Raw genomic sequence first — 18,471 nt, forward strand, 5'->3', positions numbered from 1 at the left:
CAGTGGACGACATTTATAGACATTTATAGAGTCCTCCTCTCCCCTTGTCCCACTTTGTCTGACTTGTCTTAAGCATTACATTAAATTTTACATAACATAATTTTATACAGTTTATGCATTTTATTATATTTATTTCAAAATTTCTTGTATGTTTCATTTCCACTTATTTATCTATCTATCTACTGGTATAAAGTGATTAATGGTTTTAAGAGGGATAGAGTTTTGTCAGACTTCCAAAAAGTGAAGGGGGGGGTCACAGAAACTTGGACAAACTGGTACAAGAGGAGGGGGAGTAAAAATTTCAAGAAAAATGCTATGTAATTTTGTGGACAACCCCTAAGCAATACCCAATGCAATTGAGTAGTCCAGTTGCAATGATGACACCATACATACATATATAAAACATCAATTCAAAATCTGATTTATATATTATTTAAACGAACAGAATATCAAATTACAGCTACAATGAAAAAGGCTTATCACATCAAGATGAGAAGGAACTAGACTCAAATTATTCAAATATAACTTTAATTAATATGCATTAATTAAAGTGTGAAAATTCGAACCCGCTGGAACCAAAACGCTAATAATAAAATATTTTATTGTTTGGTTCCCACGGAGAAAACATGAATCATGAGGAACAACATTCGAATAATCCTGGTTGGTGAAAAAGCAAAACGTGACCCGAGACGATAAAAGGGCAACGAGAGCAGGAAAAGGGGTCGGTTACGTAGTATCCTTTACCCAGTGTGTATGCGTCCCGAACCCGACGAAACCCGCCCAAACGAGAGGAACCGGAGCCGAGGATCTCTTGAACAAAGAAAAGACCCACTCGGACACAGAGGTATGCCCTACCCAAGTAGTGTAAACTCTCCCTCCGCGCATCGAAACTTAGGTGACGGTAGCTCGCCCCTATTTCATTGTAGCTTTTAGTCTTAATAAACTGTTGTTGTTTTTATATGTTGTCAATGTCCTTTATTCGAGTATCGGCGCCGCTCTATCGTCGGACCCATCAACTTCCTCCACTCGCGTAACGCGTGACGCGTAATGAATCAGACCCGCTATCTTGATGTGGGCAGGTCTCACAGACCTGTTAGCCGACAAAAAGGGAGGTGCGACTCCATCCACCTCCAGGCGCACCCACAAAGTTAATGTTATTACAAGAAATTAGAATGTAGAAGTCATCATTTTGAGCATCTGCTCCAAAATATAAACAACAGACTGTTCAAAAAAAAAAAAAAAAAAAACACTTATTTTTGCAATGAATGACTATTAATTACTGAATTTTGCACATAGTTAATCAATAATAAGCCTAATAATACCAATGAATGAAATACTAAGTAAAATTAATAATTCATTCCATTTTATAACATTGAACAAAATAATGCAAGGAAATTTTGCAGAATTATCTTGCCTTTCATGAGCATCACCTCTTTCCTTTAGTGGCCATTAAATTAAATGCTAATTGTCTGTTCTGACTTGTAACCTTTACAAACTTGGCAGGATGCAGCAGGACTTACAATATACCTCATATTAACTTTATATACTATGCCCCTGCTTTTCCTACAAGCTTCTCTTCACAATCTCCTATGTGACATATTTCTTTTGAGAAACACTGTATATTTATAACTAAATATAAAATAATACAATCATCATAATATAAAAATAACAAATGTAAAATAAATATTTTTAATTGGTTGGAAGAAATATTCAGTTATTTGATTAACCAGCTACATTTTCTTCAAGAAAATGTAGCTTACACCTTGCTTTCCTTGTCTTCTATCATCATTTTCAAGAATCTTCGAAATGTTAATACCATTTCAGAGAAATCTGTATGTCAAAGACAGTTTAAATATGTAGGGAAATCTACATACTTAAATCTTTTTATGTTACGTATTGAAACTATTTATTAGTACATTGCATTCCATTATTCACATTTATAATGTATTGGCAAAGTTTGTTTCTACAAAATGAAACTATGGCATTCACCATTAGTTTATATGGAAAAATTTTCTTATGCAAAATTTACATTGAATGCAAACATTAAATAATTTGAGAGTTCACTGACATAATTTATAAGTATACATTTTTATATTGTTAATTTTTTCAACTGATTCTTTTTTATTACTAATGAATTATTGGTGAATAATTTACAAAAAATAAAATTACTCCAGTAATTTTACCATAGTTTTTATATAAAAAATTGCTTTAAAAACATTTTTCAGATAAAGAATAACAATATTTTAGTTTACTTTGTTTTTTGATAAAATCAGTCTGTCAGACTCCTGGTGATATTTATGTCATAAAACTTGGCACTAATAACGAATAATTAAATAACTGATACATAAAATTTGAATATGTGGAAATTTAATATAAACTTAGATGTAAAATATCTCTGATTTCCTTAAAGATTTTTGAAAATAGACTGCATTTATATATCTTTTTTGAAAATCAAAACTTGGTTATTAAATCAGGACAAAGCACAAGTATACGAAATTTGATTTTAGTTCTGTAATTAAATATTTTATGACTTTTTTACTGCAGATGCATTGATATATGAATTAATATAAGTGTTCTCTACTTATTGCAGATGCATCTGAAAATGATTTTCAAGTATATTTTGAGTTAAAATATCTGATAAACCATAAAAAAAATTGCAGTATAAAGTAAATGCATTTAATTAATTCTTGGACCTTTAAAATGCTGGATATTAGATAAGACATAAATAATGTAAAATCTGGATAAATATTCTTAAATCAATACCAACAATACCAAAATGACAAAAGCTTAATTCTGAGGGTAGAAACTAGTTTTATAAAAAATTGTGAAAGGTAATAATGAGTAAAATATTCATTAAGTCCGACCACACTGGAGATATGACACATGACTCCTCTATGTCTCTACCCTGTCGACCTTTAATTAATTAAGAACCAAAATCTAATAGCATTAATGCCCCTTTATACAGAAGCTACCATGACAATACCTTATTTTCTTTATTCTCTGTTCTGAGATATTAAACAATATCTCAGAACAGAAAATAAAGAAAATACAAAAATTAGATGCCAACACACACAAACACATGAATTTTTCCCTTTATTATTTGACATTTTTTCATTTTTTAGATTCGGGAGGTCTCCAAACATGTAGATTTGCAAAAAACTCAGAGGGTCAAATTTGACACAATTCCAATACTTTTCCATTTTATATGCATAAAAAGTTGGGAAAGTAAAAAAGGAGTCGGAGTCGGCGGACTTTTGACGACTCTGACTCCATCTAAAACGCCAAAACTCAACGACTCTGACTCCACAGCCCCGGATTTAACAATTACATAGGACTATTTTGAAAATCTTTTCCACAACCTAACATCCTCAAAATAGTTGTCTTAATATTCAAAAGTCGTAGGTTGCAAAGCCTCTTGATGAAATCAACAGAGCATTAATAGAAAAAAGACCTATAAAATATAATACTAAATTATTTTTAACAAATTACAAGGACTGATTTCTCAACTGTTTCAATTTACACTGAAATTCCCCTCATGAATATTTGTATATCAGAATTAGTATGTCCCAAAATATGTAAATTGAAATACAGTACATTTATAAAGTATCAATTATAATAATCAGAGTTTTGATGATAATTATCATTATCTACAGATAAATAGGAATTTTTTAAGATGTCTTTTCACTTTATCAATCTCAACATGTTGCTGATAATGGGTACCAGGGCTGCTGAGAGCTTGTATGAGAATAGAAGGAACTCTTATTCTTAGCAGGCTCCATTTGCCTTTTTTTCCTTTTTTGAACAAATGAAATATGAAGAATATTTTTTATAAATAAAAGACAGTTTTAAATATATTATTTTTTAAAGAGTAAAAATAACATTAATTTATAGTAGTTGGTCCTATAAATAAATAATTGGGTCCATATTTTTTCTCCAGACTAAGAGAAAAATCCCCAGCTCACCCTCTCAATGGTCCTGATGAGCACTCATTAACTATCTTAACAACTGCTTTAAATGTTAAGTGTTAATCATTTTAATCAATATTTGCTCTTAGTACAGTAACTTAAATTATTGGCATTTCTTGCTTCAGTTATTGTAATTAATAAATATTTGAGTTATCGAAAGAAATGTTAAAACAAAAAATTTATAACAGAATCAAGAAAACTAGGATTATCACCAATAGTTTTAATTTACTTATTCTACTTAATGTTGAGTCAGTTGATTATCAACAGTATAAACAAGTTCCAAAGTGACTAATATGATGATTCTACTGTATAATTATTTATCTATTTTGATAATTAAGATTATTGGATATTCTATTAAATTGAAGAATACAATTTTTTAATCTATTTTGATATAAAATCAAAAATCCAAATTCCTTTTTTGTTATTTTTTTATTTATCAGTTTAATTTTCTGAAAAACTTATTCATGTATATACATAGCAAATTTTAATTTATTTATAATTTTTATGTAAATTCTAACAGAAAAAAGATGAATAGAATTTCTGAATTTATCAATATACATTATCTATTAAATAATTTCTAATTAAGAAGTTTCTCAGCTAATTTTGATTTATACAAAAATAAATTACAGCCAGAATTCGTATTAAAAAATTTAGAAAATGAACATTTTTTGTTTTTAATCATATACAAATGCTATAAAGTTTGTATTGTAAAAAATGTTTTATAAAAATCTTTAAAAGCATTTTAATTACTAAGTTACAAAAAAATTTCTACAGAAATGAATAATTAGATATTTAAAAATCATCATGTGTTTTGTAAGTTATTGTAATTCACATTCTATCATGTAAAAGCATGATTTTGTCTAGAAAGAAATGTTTAAACAAGAAAAATCATTATTCTTTGTTTAAATTTATAGGAATTTTATTGATTGGTAAAGATCTATAAATAGGTAAAATTTACTTGTCAATAGACACAGAATGTTTAATTTTAAAAACACTTTATTAAGTCAATTCAAAACGTAATTCTTCGTTCCTAGCTTAATCTTCAATATCATAAAAGAAAATGGTTAAAAATTTGATTGATCAGCGGAAAATGAATCAATACTAGTAATCATTAGGAATATCCAAAAGCTTGTATCTATTGATAATTTCAAACCTGTACAAAAAGCTGAATTTGAATAGATTATATCAACTTGTAACTATAATCATGCTTTTCCAAAATACTAGTGTATTAAAAACTGTTTAACTATTGAGAATATATTAAATGAGTAAACAATTCATTTATAACACTAGAAATTTAAATTAATCACCACCACATATCCAAAAACAAAATAAATTATATCAATAAATATAGATGGTAACATATAAAAGTATAGGTAACCCCGTATAACACGGGAGTTACATTCCAAAAATTGCCGTGTTATGCGAATCCATGTTATACGAAACAAAGAACTAGTGCAAAAAGGGGGATTAGGTTCCAAAAATTAAAAAAACATGCTGTTAAATCCTTCTTTAAATTGGATTTATGATTCACAAAAGGCCGATGCAGGCATCGAGGCATACAAAATTACAAATAAAAATAATAATATACTGATTATTATACTGTAAAAGTATAAAATATATATAAAATAATTTATATCGTTAATTTAAATTAATTTAAATAATTGCTAGGGGTGCCCCTAGAGCCATTTTTGGCATACAGTGATAGAATCCAGTTTTTCAGCTTTATATAGTAGACTTTTTTATGGGTAAAATACTTAAGTAAATATTTTACCAGACATTATTCATCCTATATGATGATCTCAGCACGAGAATCATCAACTGGTAACAGTTTTTAATACATTTCATGTTGTACGAGGGTTTTACCTAATTCCTGAACCATGTTAGAGTGAATCCGTGCTATAGAAGTGCCATGTTATATGGGGGTTACCTGTATATGATTAAACTAAAACTATAAAACTAAGCACAGCATACAGTAACAATCATATCATAATGTTAGATTTTAAGAAAAATCTGGCAGTAACATATCCCAGATCTTGTGTTAAGTTTAATAAAGTTATGTAATGCCATATCTATTTCTATCAAAAGCCCGGATAGTTTCCTAACGGTGCATTACATAAACAAGGGTTCGGTTAGTGCCTGGCCTGGACTTTATGCAGGCAGTAAGTAACAAAGATTGTTAGTAACTTAAAAACTCAAAATAACAAAAAATCTATTCTTCTAAGCCCAAATATGTACAGTACTGTACAATAACAAAATAAAGTTTGCAAAATTCAGAATATGATAAAAAGAAAGATATTTTATCAAATCCAAAAAACATATATATGTACAAGAAACATTTCCCCACATTTGGGGACTTATAAATTAATTTATAACTATCTTAGAATTATCTCAACAACACTGAGAAGCAAAAATATGAAACTGAAATCTAACAAAAATTCATAAGGAAATCCTACAAATTAACTTTGTCTAACCCCCACCAAGAAACTTCTATGTCGTCAACGAAACTTGAAAATCTTGCTTTTACCTCACTCAACTCTTAGCTCCACCTCGTTTGATCTCGAGCTTCACCTCCTCCTTATAGTGCAGTTGTGGTGATGTTACATGATTACACCCATCTGACTCATTTACATACTTTAGTGGCTAACATTCATTTAATTCTAGTAATCTTTAAGTCATGTCATTGCCCTTACATTTAATCTTTTATAATTTTTCATTGGTTCTTTGGTGACAATTTGGAGCGAGAGATCATTCTTTTAACTTCTTGTGGAAGTCTTCCCCGAGATGTCATGTCTGAGTTCAATGATGTACTAGGTTGCCACCAACAGTCATTGTTGTAAGGTGAGTTTAGAATTTTGAATTTTGTCTGGGTGAGATATAGTAGTCTATCCTTAATGAAAGAAAATGCCCCAAAATATAATGGGTTGGAATTGACTTCTTATAGTCACATAAAACAGACTATATGTTCATAAAAATAGCTTTCTACAATTATACATTGAAAAATACTACACTTGTTTTGGCAAAAGATGTGACATCATTCTTCCATATAAAATACTTGTTGATTGCTTAGAATGTGCAAGTCATAAATATCATTTCCATTTTCACAACTGCTGTTAGGATTCCATAGAATCCTTTTTTTCATGTTAAAAATAATAATGATTACAGTTTTTTGAATGTACTGTGAAAAACTCAAGTTCAGTTCCAATAATCCATGGCCACTGCAAATAGAGTATAAGGTACATGTACAGTACATTATGCATCAATAACATATAGTTTGGGTGATGAAGTTCAATATTCACATCAGTTCCAGTAATCTTTGATTGTAACAAGCATTTAATTTAAACCCTCTTTTAATATTTAAATGCCTTCAAGACAACATTAAAATGAAATAATCTACCAATTTTATCAATCAATTTATTAATATCTATGTAGAAAAGTTATAAGCTTATAGGTAGAATAGAATAGAAATATCACCAAACATTATCTAACGTCACTTGTATTGCTTTTCTAACTTATTACTTAACAAAACTTAAATAAAATCATTTTAAAAATTTTTACCTCTATAAAAACAGTCTTAAAATTTGATTTCAAAATCATAGAATCATCAAATCACTTCTTAGAATTACAGTAATATCACTAATCAAACAATACTCCTAAGCAATGACATTAATCTAAACCAACGAGTTTCCATTGATATAGGAAAACTGTCATTGATTAATAAGATATTAAGCAATTTTGACTAAAGGTAGGCGGTTAAGTTACTGTCTTAATTAGAGTCACTTTAGGCCAATCTTTTCTTCCAGAAAATTCTAAATTAAATTTACTTATTTCTAATTATTAAATTTAATGTGCAATGGCAGCTTAACCACCTACGCCTACTCCAAATTGCTTAATATCTTATTAATTAATTAGCCTTATTATAGCCTACTACGAATCCAGCAGTAACATTTGATTAGTAACGTTTATCAGGTTGAATATATATGTAATTATAGTAATATCAGCCAGTACGTTTATTTGCCAGACAGGCAAAAAATTGTAATATCGTGATAATATAATTTGCAAAAAAACAAGAAAGATATAATTAATATAATATACAGTAACAGTTAATTTGTAAATAAAATCCTCTCAAAGTGTTGTGCATTTATACTTAATGAGGTATTTCTTTAAAACTAATTACAATTTAATCGTGGCATTAAAAAATTCGAAAATCTTTAATGAAGAATAGCCATTTGCATCAGAGACAGTCAAGCAATTTATATGCAGCTACAATATTGCTAGAAGTTAAAGTATATCACACAGTCCACTACAATCTATAAAATGCAATAAGTTTGATAACTCTTGCACTGCAGTAGATTCTAAAATATTCAAATTAAAGAGCTATAGTTTAAAGTTTTGAAAAATTATAATAATTCAAACGAATAATTTAAGTATAATTTCTAATTATCCAAAACTTCCAACCGGTAGAGATATGGGAGACATTACACCATACCAGAACATCAAAATACTGGAGATCTCATCTCGGAGGCAAGAAGCATATAATTAAATATATCTACTTTTAGCATTCAGAAGTTAGTAATCCCAAAGTTTACGTCGGTGAACATCGATTGCAAAGTTTTTTAATCATTTCGATCGATGTCAATTGATGTAAGCTACATATATATAATATAAAAAACCCGATATATTTATAATTGACTTTAAATATTTATACGAGAATATTCCACAATAAGAGATAGATATAAGACAAAATAATAAACCAACTCATAGTAATTTTGAATTTTCTAAATTATTGTTAAAAATATCTACTGTATATAGATATTTTTAATAATAATTTCAACATTTTGAGATGATCTTCATATCAATACGCTCTATAGCTCCATTAAGGTCCCAGATGTATCATTCGAAGCTCGAATCGAGCCATATTTTCACCAAATTTAAGGTTTTTCAATATTAATTGTAATTAAAACATGTATTTAAAGTTTTCTCACATCTATATAGTTTTACTCGCATACATAGTTCTGTATTTTACAGTCGATGTCAACCGACGTAAACCAAAAGATTACCCGGAAGTTTTTACAGTCTCCGGTATTAAAAATACTTTCATTTTGAGCAATTCAAACATTATTTCTAGTTACTATTTTATAATAATCACTAGAAATAATTGACATAACCATTCAGATGTACAAATGTAATATTTGAACTTTTTTCTATAGCTTATTTGTTACAGAATAACAAGACTTTCTTCTCGTTGCCAAATTGATCCCACGTCGAGAAGAAACATTGTTATTCTGTCAGCGATCCAACAATTCGGGACTACGCCCCGAAGTCTGACAATTGAATAGTCATTCATTCACAAATTACGGAACGTTTTTTCTCCAAACAAAACGTTCCTTACAAATATACTTAAAAATTATGTTCTAAATAACTAGAAAAGTACCATTAACCACGATGATAATTAGGAATGGTGCTTAATAAGAAATCGTTAACTCACCCGACAATAAGAAACACAACCATCGCAGTTAAGAAGTAATTAGTTTGATAATAAAGGAGATTATTAAGAACACGATTGGACCATTTTTCCAAATCTTTAAAATTTGGAATTTGAAACCTTGCCGATTCCAAAATAAAATCATCCAAACTCCTCATCGGAGCAATTTCCACTTCCCAGGCCATTTTGGTTGCTTTTGCTCTCAACGCCCTCTGGAGAGTAATAATGTCGAAGGAAAATTATATATATATTTTTTCTTACTCTTACTCATCGTTAGTCATATAACAAAGTTCTATTTATAGAAAAATATCGACGATTAGTATTATTGATCATCGAACCACTCGAATAACAAGTAGTGACGGGATGAGATTGGATCTGATCGTAAATAACTTGAAAGATGGAGATAAATTCTCCATCCCTCATCTCTCGTCCCCAAATTCTACTTCTCGTCTTTAAGGATTAATTTCGAGATGGATAAGCTCGCTCGATCTAATCTATTGTTCATTTCCAATTAAAAACAATTCTGATTACTTAAGAATACAGTCATAACCGTAATTACACTTCTCTATGTCCCGGAGTTCCGAGCCCACAGCTCTGGGGATCCGGGATTGAATCCGGGCGGGTGGGAAAACCCAAGACACGATACCGTGATACATCATGGTATAGTGTCTTGACGATATTTATTTGGTGAAATTATATTTACTTACCTAAAGAGTATATCTGCAGAGAATTGTGTTACAGATTCATTATATTTCTATTAAAGCTGTGAAATATTTCCTAGATAAACTTATTGAATAACCTCCCGATATACATTTCCTGTTTTATCATCAGGAGCACAAATGAACAGATTTACAGCTACTAACGCGTGAGCACGCAACATAGAGTTGACCATGTGAAAAGCAACAGCACCCCAGGTCAAGTCCCACAACTCTCGGGCTTTGTCTTTGAGACTTGTTATAGTATAGACCAACTGGAAATTGTAGGCGTTTACGTTCGAATGGGTAGCTTGATTTGTCAGGATTAATGGTATGCTATTAAATGATATATCTATCCTAGAATTTTGAATGTTGGAATGAAATTTCTCTCAAGTACTTCAGTAGCACAAAAACTTGTCATTTGGAAGGCCCTATTGCGTTTTAAAAAATGTTTAGTGTCAAGATGAGTCCCATTTAATAGTGATAGAAAAAGTTCAGGGGCAAGTACAACATCCAGTTTAACTTTGCCAGAAGAGCAGCAAATCTTATGTGATTCATTGTTCCACTTCAGAGCACTGCAATACCCACATACTTTATCTATAGACTCAATATCGAGGTTGAGGCCGAAGTTTTAAACGCGAAAACGTGTACGTCGGACGTTCAGCGTCGCTTTCCTGTAAGCCTAGAAGTTTGACAATGGTCAGCGGAATCATGCTCGACGTTCCAAACGCTATTGTCAAATTTCAAAGCTTACAGGAAAGCGACGCTGAACGTCCGACATTTTCGCGTTTAAAACTTCGGCCTCAACCTCGCTAATATTAGCTGATGATAAGTGTCATAAATGAAAGCAATTCGGAGTTTTTTGCGCCAAGGATTTGTCGTTTTTGAATAGGTATAATCTTCGCTCACACAAATAAAGAAAACTCATGCGAATACAGCTAGGCCTAACGAATCACAAACACAATACGTAACGATTCGAAAACTCGCGTATTGCCGTCTAGCATGATGACGTCACTTTTCTAATGCCTCGAAGGTTTTGCTAATAAACTAAGCTAATTATAATTTAATGTCAGTTCTCCAAATATAATAGTAAACTCCAATAATGCACTTTTCTTAGAGATAATGCCTTGACAAGAAGTACTAATTTATGTGTCGCCATCTAGTGAAGAGAGAGAGACAAATAGACAAACAGAAATCCGTTGCAGTTTTATTTAATAAATAAAAAATCTATAGATTTGATTAGTGATAAACATTCCGGGAATCATAAAGATGCTACAGTTAAAATTTGGCAACGATTGGTTCAGTAGTTTTCGCAGTTGGAACAAACGAAAAATATAGTACAGTAGAGAGTCGTTAATCGGAACGCCGGTAATCGAAATGGCCGGTAATCGGAACGATTTTCAGTCGGACTGTGTCATGCTGAATCGAACGTTTTTGATACTAGATTTACTTCTAAAGTATAATTTTCATGCTTTTATATTCTTCAATATATTTATTTTGTTTGTACAAAATAAAGAAATAATTTTTTAACGATACAATAGCCTCGATTATTATTATAAAAATTTTCGTTAGGCTTAAAATCGACGAAAATTCAACGCGAAGCGACACGCAACGGAGAAAAATTCAACACGAAGCGACACGCAATGGAGAAAAATTTGAACATTGGACAGGTTAATGTATTTTTTCGTACATAATGGGTAATCGGAACAAATGACTAATCGGTACAACCCCAGTCCCCAATTGATTCCGATTTTCGACTCTCTACTGTAGTATAGATTAGTTGTTTTAACGAAATAAAAGGTTCTCATATTACAAAATAATTGCATTTTTGAAAAATATATCTACATCCTGTAAACCAATTCCAATTAATATATGATAAACAATAGTCTAATAATCTAATCCTAATATTATGCAAATATAAAATTTTTGTAATCAATTACTACAAATTTCTTCACATGTAGATAAGGCATTTATCCAATTAGTTGTAGGCACTTTACAGTTAATTTTTCAGTAAGTCCACTTTCTCCGCTACCTAAATTTTTAAAATGTAAAAACACTCAGTCACTTGATAGAAAATTTGCACAATCACTTACCAAATTAATCAAATTATTACAGCGTTTTTTTTCAATCTTTGTGCTTACTCGGAATTTTTTTTTGCAAGCCAACCCGAGATATATGCAATGCATTGTTTGTCTGGTGATTCCAATTCATTATTTATTATATGAGAATTTTATTAGAACAGAATATTTAAAGTGTTTTTCAGAAAATTTTCTTACAACATTAGAGTTAAAAACAACTGTATTAAAAAAAATTTTACTTTTCCGGAAAAATGGATTAAATCGTTCATCAAATATTTGTATTAAATGCACTGGTACAATTAAAATTGCAGGAAATTGTCTGCTATTTTTGTAGACTTTCGATCTGTTTTGATACCGTTAATCATAGTTCTACGATCTCTATTAGAAAGAATGGGTATGAATAAACAGTTTCTTGGCCTTATAATTGACATATACTCTAAAGTCACTGCAAGAGTAAAGATTTTAGCCGAAACGACTGATTCATTTGGTATTGGTATTGGAGTTTTGCAGGGTGAGCTTCAGTCCACTGCTTTTTAATTTATACGTTAATGGTTTGATAGTGCGACTTTCTAAATCTGACCTACCTGGGATTTCTCTCTGATCAAGTTGAGTTACATGATGAAAGTATATAATAAAGTAAATAATGTATGCTGACGACACTAATTCTTGCTAATACTCCACAAAAGAAAATTACAACTTTAGAGGAATTCTGTTGTGACTATGGATTAACTATAAATGTTTCAAAAACAAAGATGATGGTGTTCAAGAAGAATGGTAGACTATTACCCAGAAAGAGATGGTCTTTTAATAATCGACCTATTCAAGTCGTTTCGAATTACGTATACCTGTGTGGCAGTGCACCATTGTATATGTTAATTTAATCATAGTTTTAGAATATTTTCCTTTGTTCCTTCTCGCTTCTAGAACTTTCTTTTCTAACTCAAGACTGCAGGAACAGTGTTAGTCTGACAGGAATTTGAATTTTATTGCACTCACGATAAAAGGAGTATCAACTAGGTATAAAGGATAACCAAAGGAAGACGACGAGTCATCAGTCCACGTGATCTCCCACCGAAACTGTGCAAAGTTTTACACTTGCTTGGAAACTAAACATCCGGCTCATAAAAACAAACCTTTGGAATTTTTCGAGAGAAAATTACATACCTTGAGAAAGCAACAAACTTCTATTTGTAAGTTAAGCCATACTGATAAAAGTGAACTCGAAGCATCTTATCTCGTAGCATTAAATGAGAGAGATGCTGAGAGCCTGCCGTCAGCGTGGAAGTACTGTACATGATTAAAAAGTTCACTAAAAACTCGGACTAGAATTAGTTTATTGGAAGATTTATGATATTTCTTATTTTAATTCGTGTTAATTTTATTTTGTGTTAATCTTATATGTTCTTCCGTTTATCTTGGATATATTTAAAAATTTTTTTTTTCTAAATTTTGATTTAAATACATGGAACGTATCTGTTCCATTTTCGTTTCCTTTTTTAACCTGATGATGGCCTGTTAACCAGGCTGAAAACGTTTGTTTCAAATATATTCTTCTCAGCAACAAATTAAGGTGTTTTATTTCTATGTGTTTATTTGCTAAGCACTTTTAATGCGATCGCCTAAATATCGGGCTATAATATGCCTAATTAAAGATGTGACAAGACTTCAACTAAGTATGAGTTTATTAAAAATTAACTAAATATCTGGTCAAAAATATGCTTCTTCCGAAATTCGTTAACATTTTATTTAAAAAAATTAGTTTATTTTCACTTAAAATTTATTACTTTAAATAAATAAATTATTAGTTCTTGGAAATAAGTCTTATTAATATATAAGTCGGGGAGACTATCCGATTTTCTTTTGAACAATTGGTCTGAATTGTTGTTTTTTCTTTTTCTAGGTAAGTCTAGTTTATAATTATGTCCCAGGCTCGGAAGAGGAAGACCTTTTCTCCAACCGTTCCTGAAAGATCAACAGCTAGGTTTAGGGGTGAGACTTCTTCTGGTGAAGAGGATATTGCGAACTTATTACAGGACTCAAATTTTGATGTGGCAGAGGGAGTTAGGCTTTTATTGCGATTGCATGTTTCGCTGAACGGTAAGGTTGATGAATTTATCAGAAGACTGGATCATCTGACAGAGTGGCTTCAGAATGTAGATGAGGCGTTGATTGACTTCGAGATGAGGTTGGGAGTAGTCAAAGGTTGGAGGGGAAGTAACTGGTGTCGGGCATTCGTTGGATATGGATAAAATTTTTACGAAATTTTCTTTTTTTGAGAGAGAACTGGATGTTATGGATAATCAGAGAAGGATGAACAATGTTGTTTATCCACGGATTGGAAGAGAGGAAAGAGGAGACGTCTTTGGAAATATTTGACACTGTTAATTCTTTTGCGGTTAATACATTAAATTTATCCTCGTTGCATATTGTAAACGCGTATCGGGTTGGGAAGAGAGTTGGAGATAAACCCAGACCAGTGATCTGCCAATTTGGGTCTTTTAGTGATAAACTGAGGTTTAAAAAGACTGTATTTGAGAATCGGAATAGAGCTTGGTTAGAGTTCAAGAAAAATGGTTTGCCGGATCAGAGGAGAGTTTTTGTGTTATACCGAAGTTTGGTAAAAAAAATTATGTTTAGCAAAGAAGAAAGAATTTTGTAAAAGGTTACAAAATGTTAAAAATTTTTATAAAAATAATAGATTATTTTGGAATTTATGTAAAGCAAGAGGAAATTATGCTAAGGTTAATATTAGTTTATTTGATTGGTTTAGTTATTTTTTCTCCCTTTATGGCTCTGAAAGTCCATATGATGTTGATTTAGTGGTTTTTAATGATTGTGTGACTTGATCAAACGAAATATTGGATTCTTACATCTCAGAAGAGGAACTTAGAGTCGTTTTAAGTAAGTCGACTGTTGGTGGTGCTCCTGGAATAGATGGTATTCCTACTGAATTTTGGAAAATTGATAGTGCTTTTCTCTGTTTATTAGATAATTTTAATAAGGTTTTGAGAACTAGTGTTATTCCAGATGAATGGAAGAGTTCTTTATTGGTTCCGGTGCTTACTAAGGGTGGCTCAGAGGTCGGTGCTTACTAATTACAGAGGTATTTCGTTGTTGTGCTGCGTTTCTAAGATTTTTTGTAGAGTTTTGTATTACAGGTTAATAAGTTGGTTGAATATGAGAGATATTCTGTCAGAGAGTCAGGCTGGTTTCCGTGCAGGTTACTCTACTGTTGATAATATTTTTATTCTGTATACTATTATCTCTAAGACATTAAGTAGGAAACGGCGTAAGGTTTATGCTTTTTTTATAGATTTAGCATCAGCATTTGATTCTGTTGATAGGGATTTATTATGGAGGAAATTATTAAAGTTTGGATTAAGCTTTAAGTTTGTATCTTTATTGGCAGAGTTATATAGTGGTTCGAATGTTAGGATTAAATGGAGGAATTCTTGTTCTCAGCCTTTCTTTTCTGATAAGGGTGTTAAACAGGGTTGTATCTTAAGCCCTATTCTTTTTAGTTTATTTTTAAATGATTTATTAAATTGTATTGATTCCGGCGGAGATGGTATAGTTGTCCGACAAGTATAGTTGTCGGTGGTGTGTCTGTTAAAGTATTAGCGTACGCGGATGATGTGGTAATTGTGGCGGATTCTCCGAGGTCGTTACAGAGGTCGATTGACCTTCTGGATAATTATTTAAGCGATAATAGTTTACAATTGAATCTTGCTAAATCAAAAATTGTGGTCTTTCGAAACGGGGGTAAGGCTTCTAAGGCTGACAAATGGTGGTTTCGAGGTGTTCCAATTTCGGTTGTATCTCAATACAGTAGAGCGTCGATAAGTGGAATGGCCGGAAAGTGGAACGATTTTTCAGTCGGACTGTGTCGTGCTGAATCGAATGTTTTTGATACTAAATTTACTTCTAAAGTATAATTTTCATGTTTTTTATATTCTTTAATATATTTATTTTGTTTGTACAAAATGCAGAAATAATTTTTAACGATACGATAGCCTCGATGATTATTATAAAAATTTTCGTTAGGCTTAAAATCGACGAAAATTCAACAGGAAGCGATACGCAACGGAGAAAAATTTGAACATCGGACAGGTTAATATATTTTTTCGTACAAAGTCGGAAACTGGAACAAATCATTAACTGGAAGGCCCCCAGTTCCCAATTGGTTCCACTTATCGACGCTCTACTGTATAAGTATTTAGGAGTAATTTTTAAAAGTAATGGTTATTTTAATACTCATGTGAGGTCTTGTAAAGTTAATGCCGAGATAAAAATGGACAAAGTTATTCATATGTGTCAGTCTGCTAAGTTGTGTAATTTGAAGGATCGGTTAAGGTTATTTAATGCCGTGGTGGGCTCATCTCTCCTTTATGCTTCGGAGGTGTGGGGGGTTTCAGGCGGAGAGTTTGGATACGGTATTAACTACTTTTGTTAAGAGAATGTACGGGCTTCCAAGGTGTACTCCTAGTTATCTAGTGTCTATGGAATGTTCATTGATTCCTTTGTCTTGTTTGATCTTGAACAAATCTGTTAATTGGATTTTTAGAACGTTGAGTTTAAATGAAGAACGCCTTAGTAAGATTTGTTTGCGTTATGTTGTGGAACATGTTCAGTTGCCTTTGTCGAAGTATTGGTGGGCTAGTTGTTCAAGGAACGGAATTGATTTTGATAATCTGTTACAAGATTTTAACAGTGTTTTATTTACTAAAGTTAAATAATTTTGATAATTATATTTTGAAGTTGAATCATGGCATATTATTAAGTTCTTATTGTGAGTGGTATAAGAGTTTGAATAAACCTTTTTTTGATTGTTCTATTTATAATAGTAATTTTTCTTATGTTATGGCCGTATTAATGCAAATAAGATGTAATTCATTAAGTTTATGTATTACAGAAGGGACATTTGCATATGTGGTGTGGCGGACTTACCATTGGATGCGTTTCATATTATTGCTGTTTGTTCTTTTTTGTCAAAATTACGTGAGGAGACTTTTGGGGTTCCCAGTTTTTCATTTAATCAGTTTAAAAAAGTTATTTCTGATTTTGATTTTATTTTTTAAGGCTTAAAGCGAAAGTTGTGCTTATTTATGTAAATTACGTCTTGGGGCGTGGTCTGCCTACTATTTAATCTGTGGCTTGCTGCTTGGACGACTATCCGATTTTCTTTTGAACAAGTGGTCTGAATTGTTGTTTTTTCTTTTTCTAGGTAAGTTTTAGCTCTGTTGGTTGTTAATTTCTTTCGGATAGTTCTCCCAAGTAGTTCTTTAAGTTTTATTTTTTGATTTGGATTTAGTTTAAAATGATAACAACATATTAATAATTTATAAATTTTGCAATTATTTCAATTGATGAATATATCTGTGAAATATGTTTTGTTATTTTATAAGATTATGTATACTTTTGTTTTGTTCTATCCCCGCATCAGGGTCTTTGTACCAGAATGCTTAAATAAATAAATAATACTTATATATAAGTCACTTTAATTAACGTTTACGCAACTAAACTATAACGCGCATATTTCATACAGACAACGTCCGATGACGTCAGGTAACCGCTTTTAAAATGGCGTCGGATAAACAAAATATTACGAAATTTAGCAAAAATTGCGCTGTCTGTCAATCGGAGAATACTGGACGAACGAGAGGAATGATTTGTTCTAGTTTTTGGGGGTGGCGAGGTAAAGATGACGTTCGATTATAGAAAATCTTGCTTCTAACCCCTTGTGAAGAAGGGGTCCTTTTTCCCAATGTTTCGGGAGCACACACGACCAAGAGAGGAAACTAACGCATCCAAGAACCAAAAATGTCCTTGAAAACGATGGTATTATGTTTTTCCCCCAAGTCGCTTCTCCATTGGTCTCTCGTTGTCACCTGGTGCCAATTCGAAATTTTGACAACGATGATTTATTTTTCGATGTTAACTCCGTAAAAACAGAACAGATGAAATAATAATCGAATTACTTTAAAATTCAGATTAAATGCTATAAAACTATAATTATATTAAAGGAACAACACTGGAGTGAAAATAAATGAAAATCAACAACTTTAGTGCCTTTGACCGGTGTGCTTCTCTCTTCTTTCTCTGTAAAACGCAAACGTTTTCGAACCTCGTTGGTTCTTCGTCAGGCGTAACGGAATTCTGTTCGACAAAATTTTAGAAAAAATTTGCATTCTGGAACGCTGTCGCGTGTAGCCGATGTCGTCATATTAGACTTGCGCGATGTGAGTATAGCG

At 31.4% G+C, this 18,471-nt stretch overlaps 1 protein-coding gene across 3 annotated transcripts in view; it reads right to left on the reverse strand.

The window, feature by feature from the left end:
• Jwa (PRA1 family protein Jwa) overlaps positions 1–9,672 on the reverse strand; it is a 124,576-nt gene extending 114,904 nt beyond the window's left edge. For 2 of the 3 annotated variants that reach the window (XM_067281701.1, XM_067281700.1), the window contains exon 1: positions 9,451–9,671. In XM_067281701.1, coding sequence (XP_067137802.1) covers positions 9,451–9,632 — 182 coding nt within the window. In that variant the 5' untranslated portion in view covers positions 9,633–9,671. Of the gene's footprint in view, positions 1–9,450 lie in introns of all 3 variants that reach the window. The other variant, XM_067281699.1, reaches the window with a different exon arrangement.
• Between the last annotated feature and the right edge of the window lie 8,799 nt (positions 9,673–18,471).

Source organism: Centruroides vittatus, unplaced genomic scaffold (assembly GCF_030686945.1).
Source record: "Centruroides vittatus isolate TY-2023 unplaced genomic scaffold, ASM3068694v2 contig_926, whole genome shotgun sequence".
In the NCBI taxonomy this organism is placed as follows: domain Eukaryota; kingdom Metazoa; phylum Arthropoda; class Arachnida; order Scorpiones; family Buthidae; genus Centruroides; species Centruroides vittatus.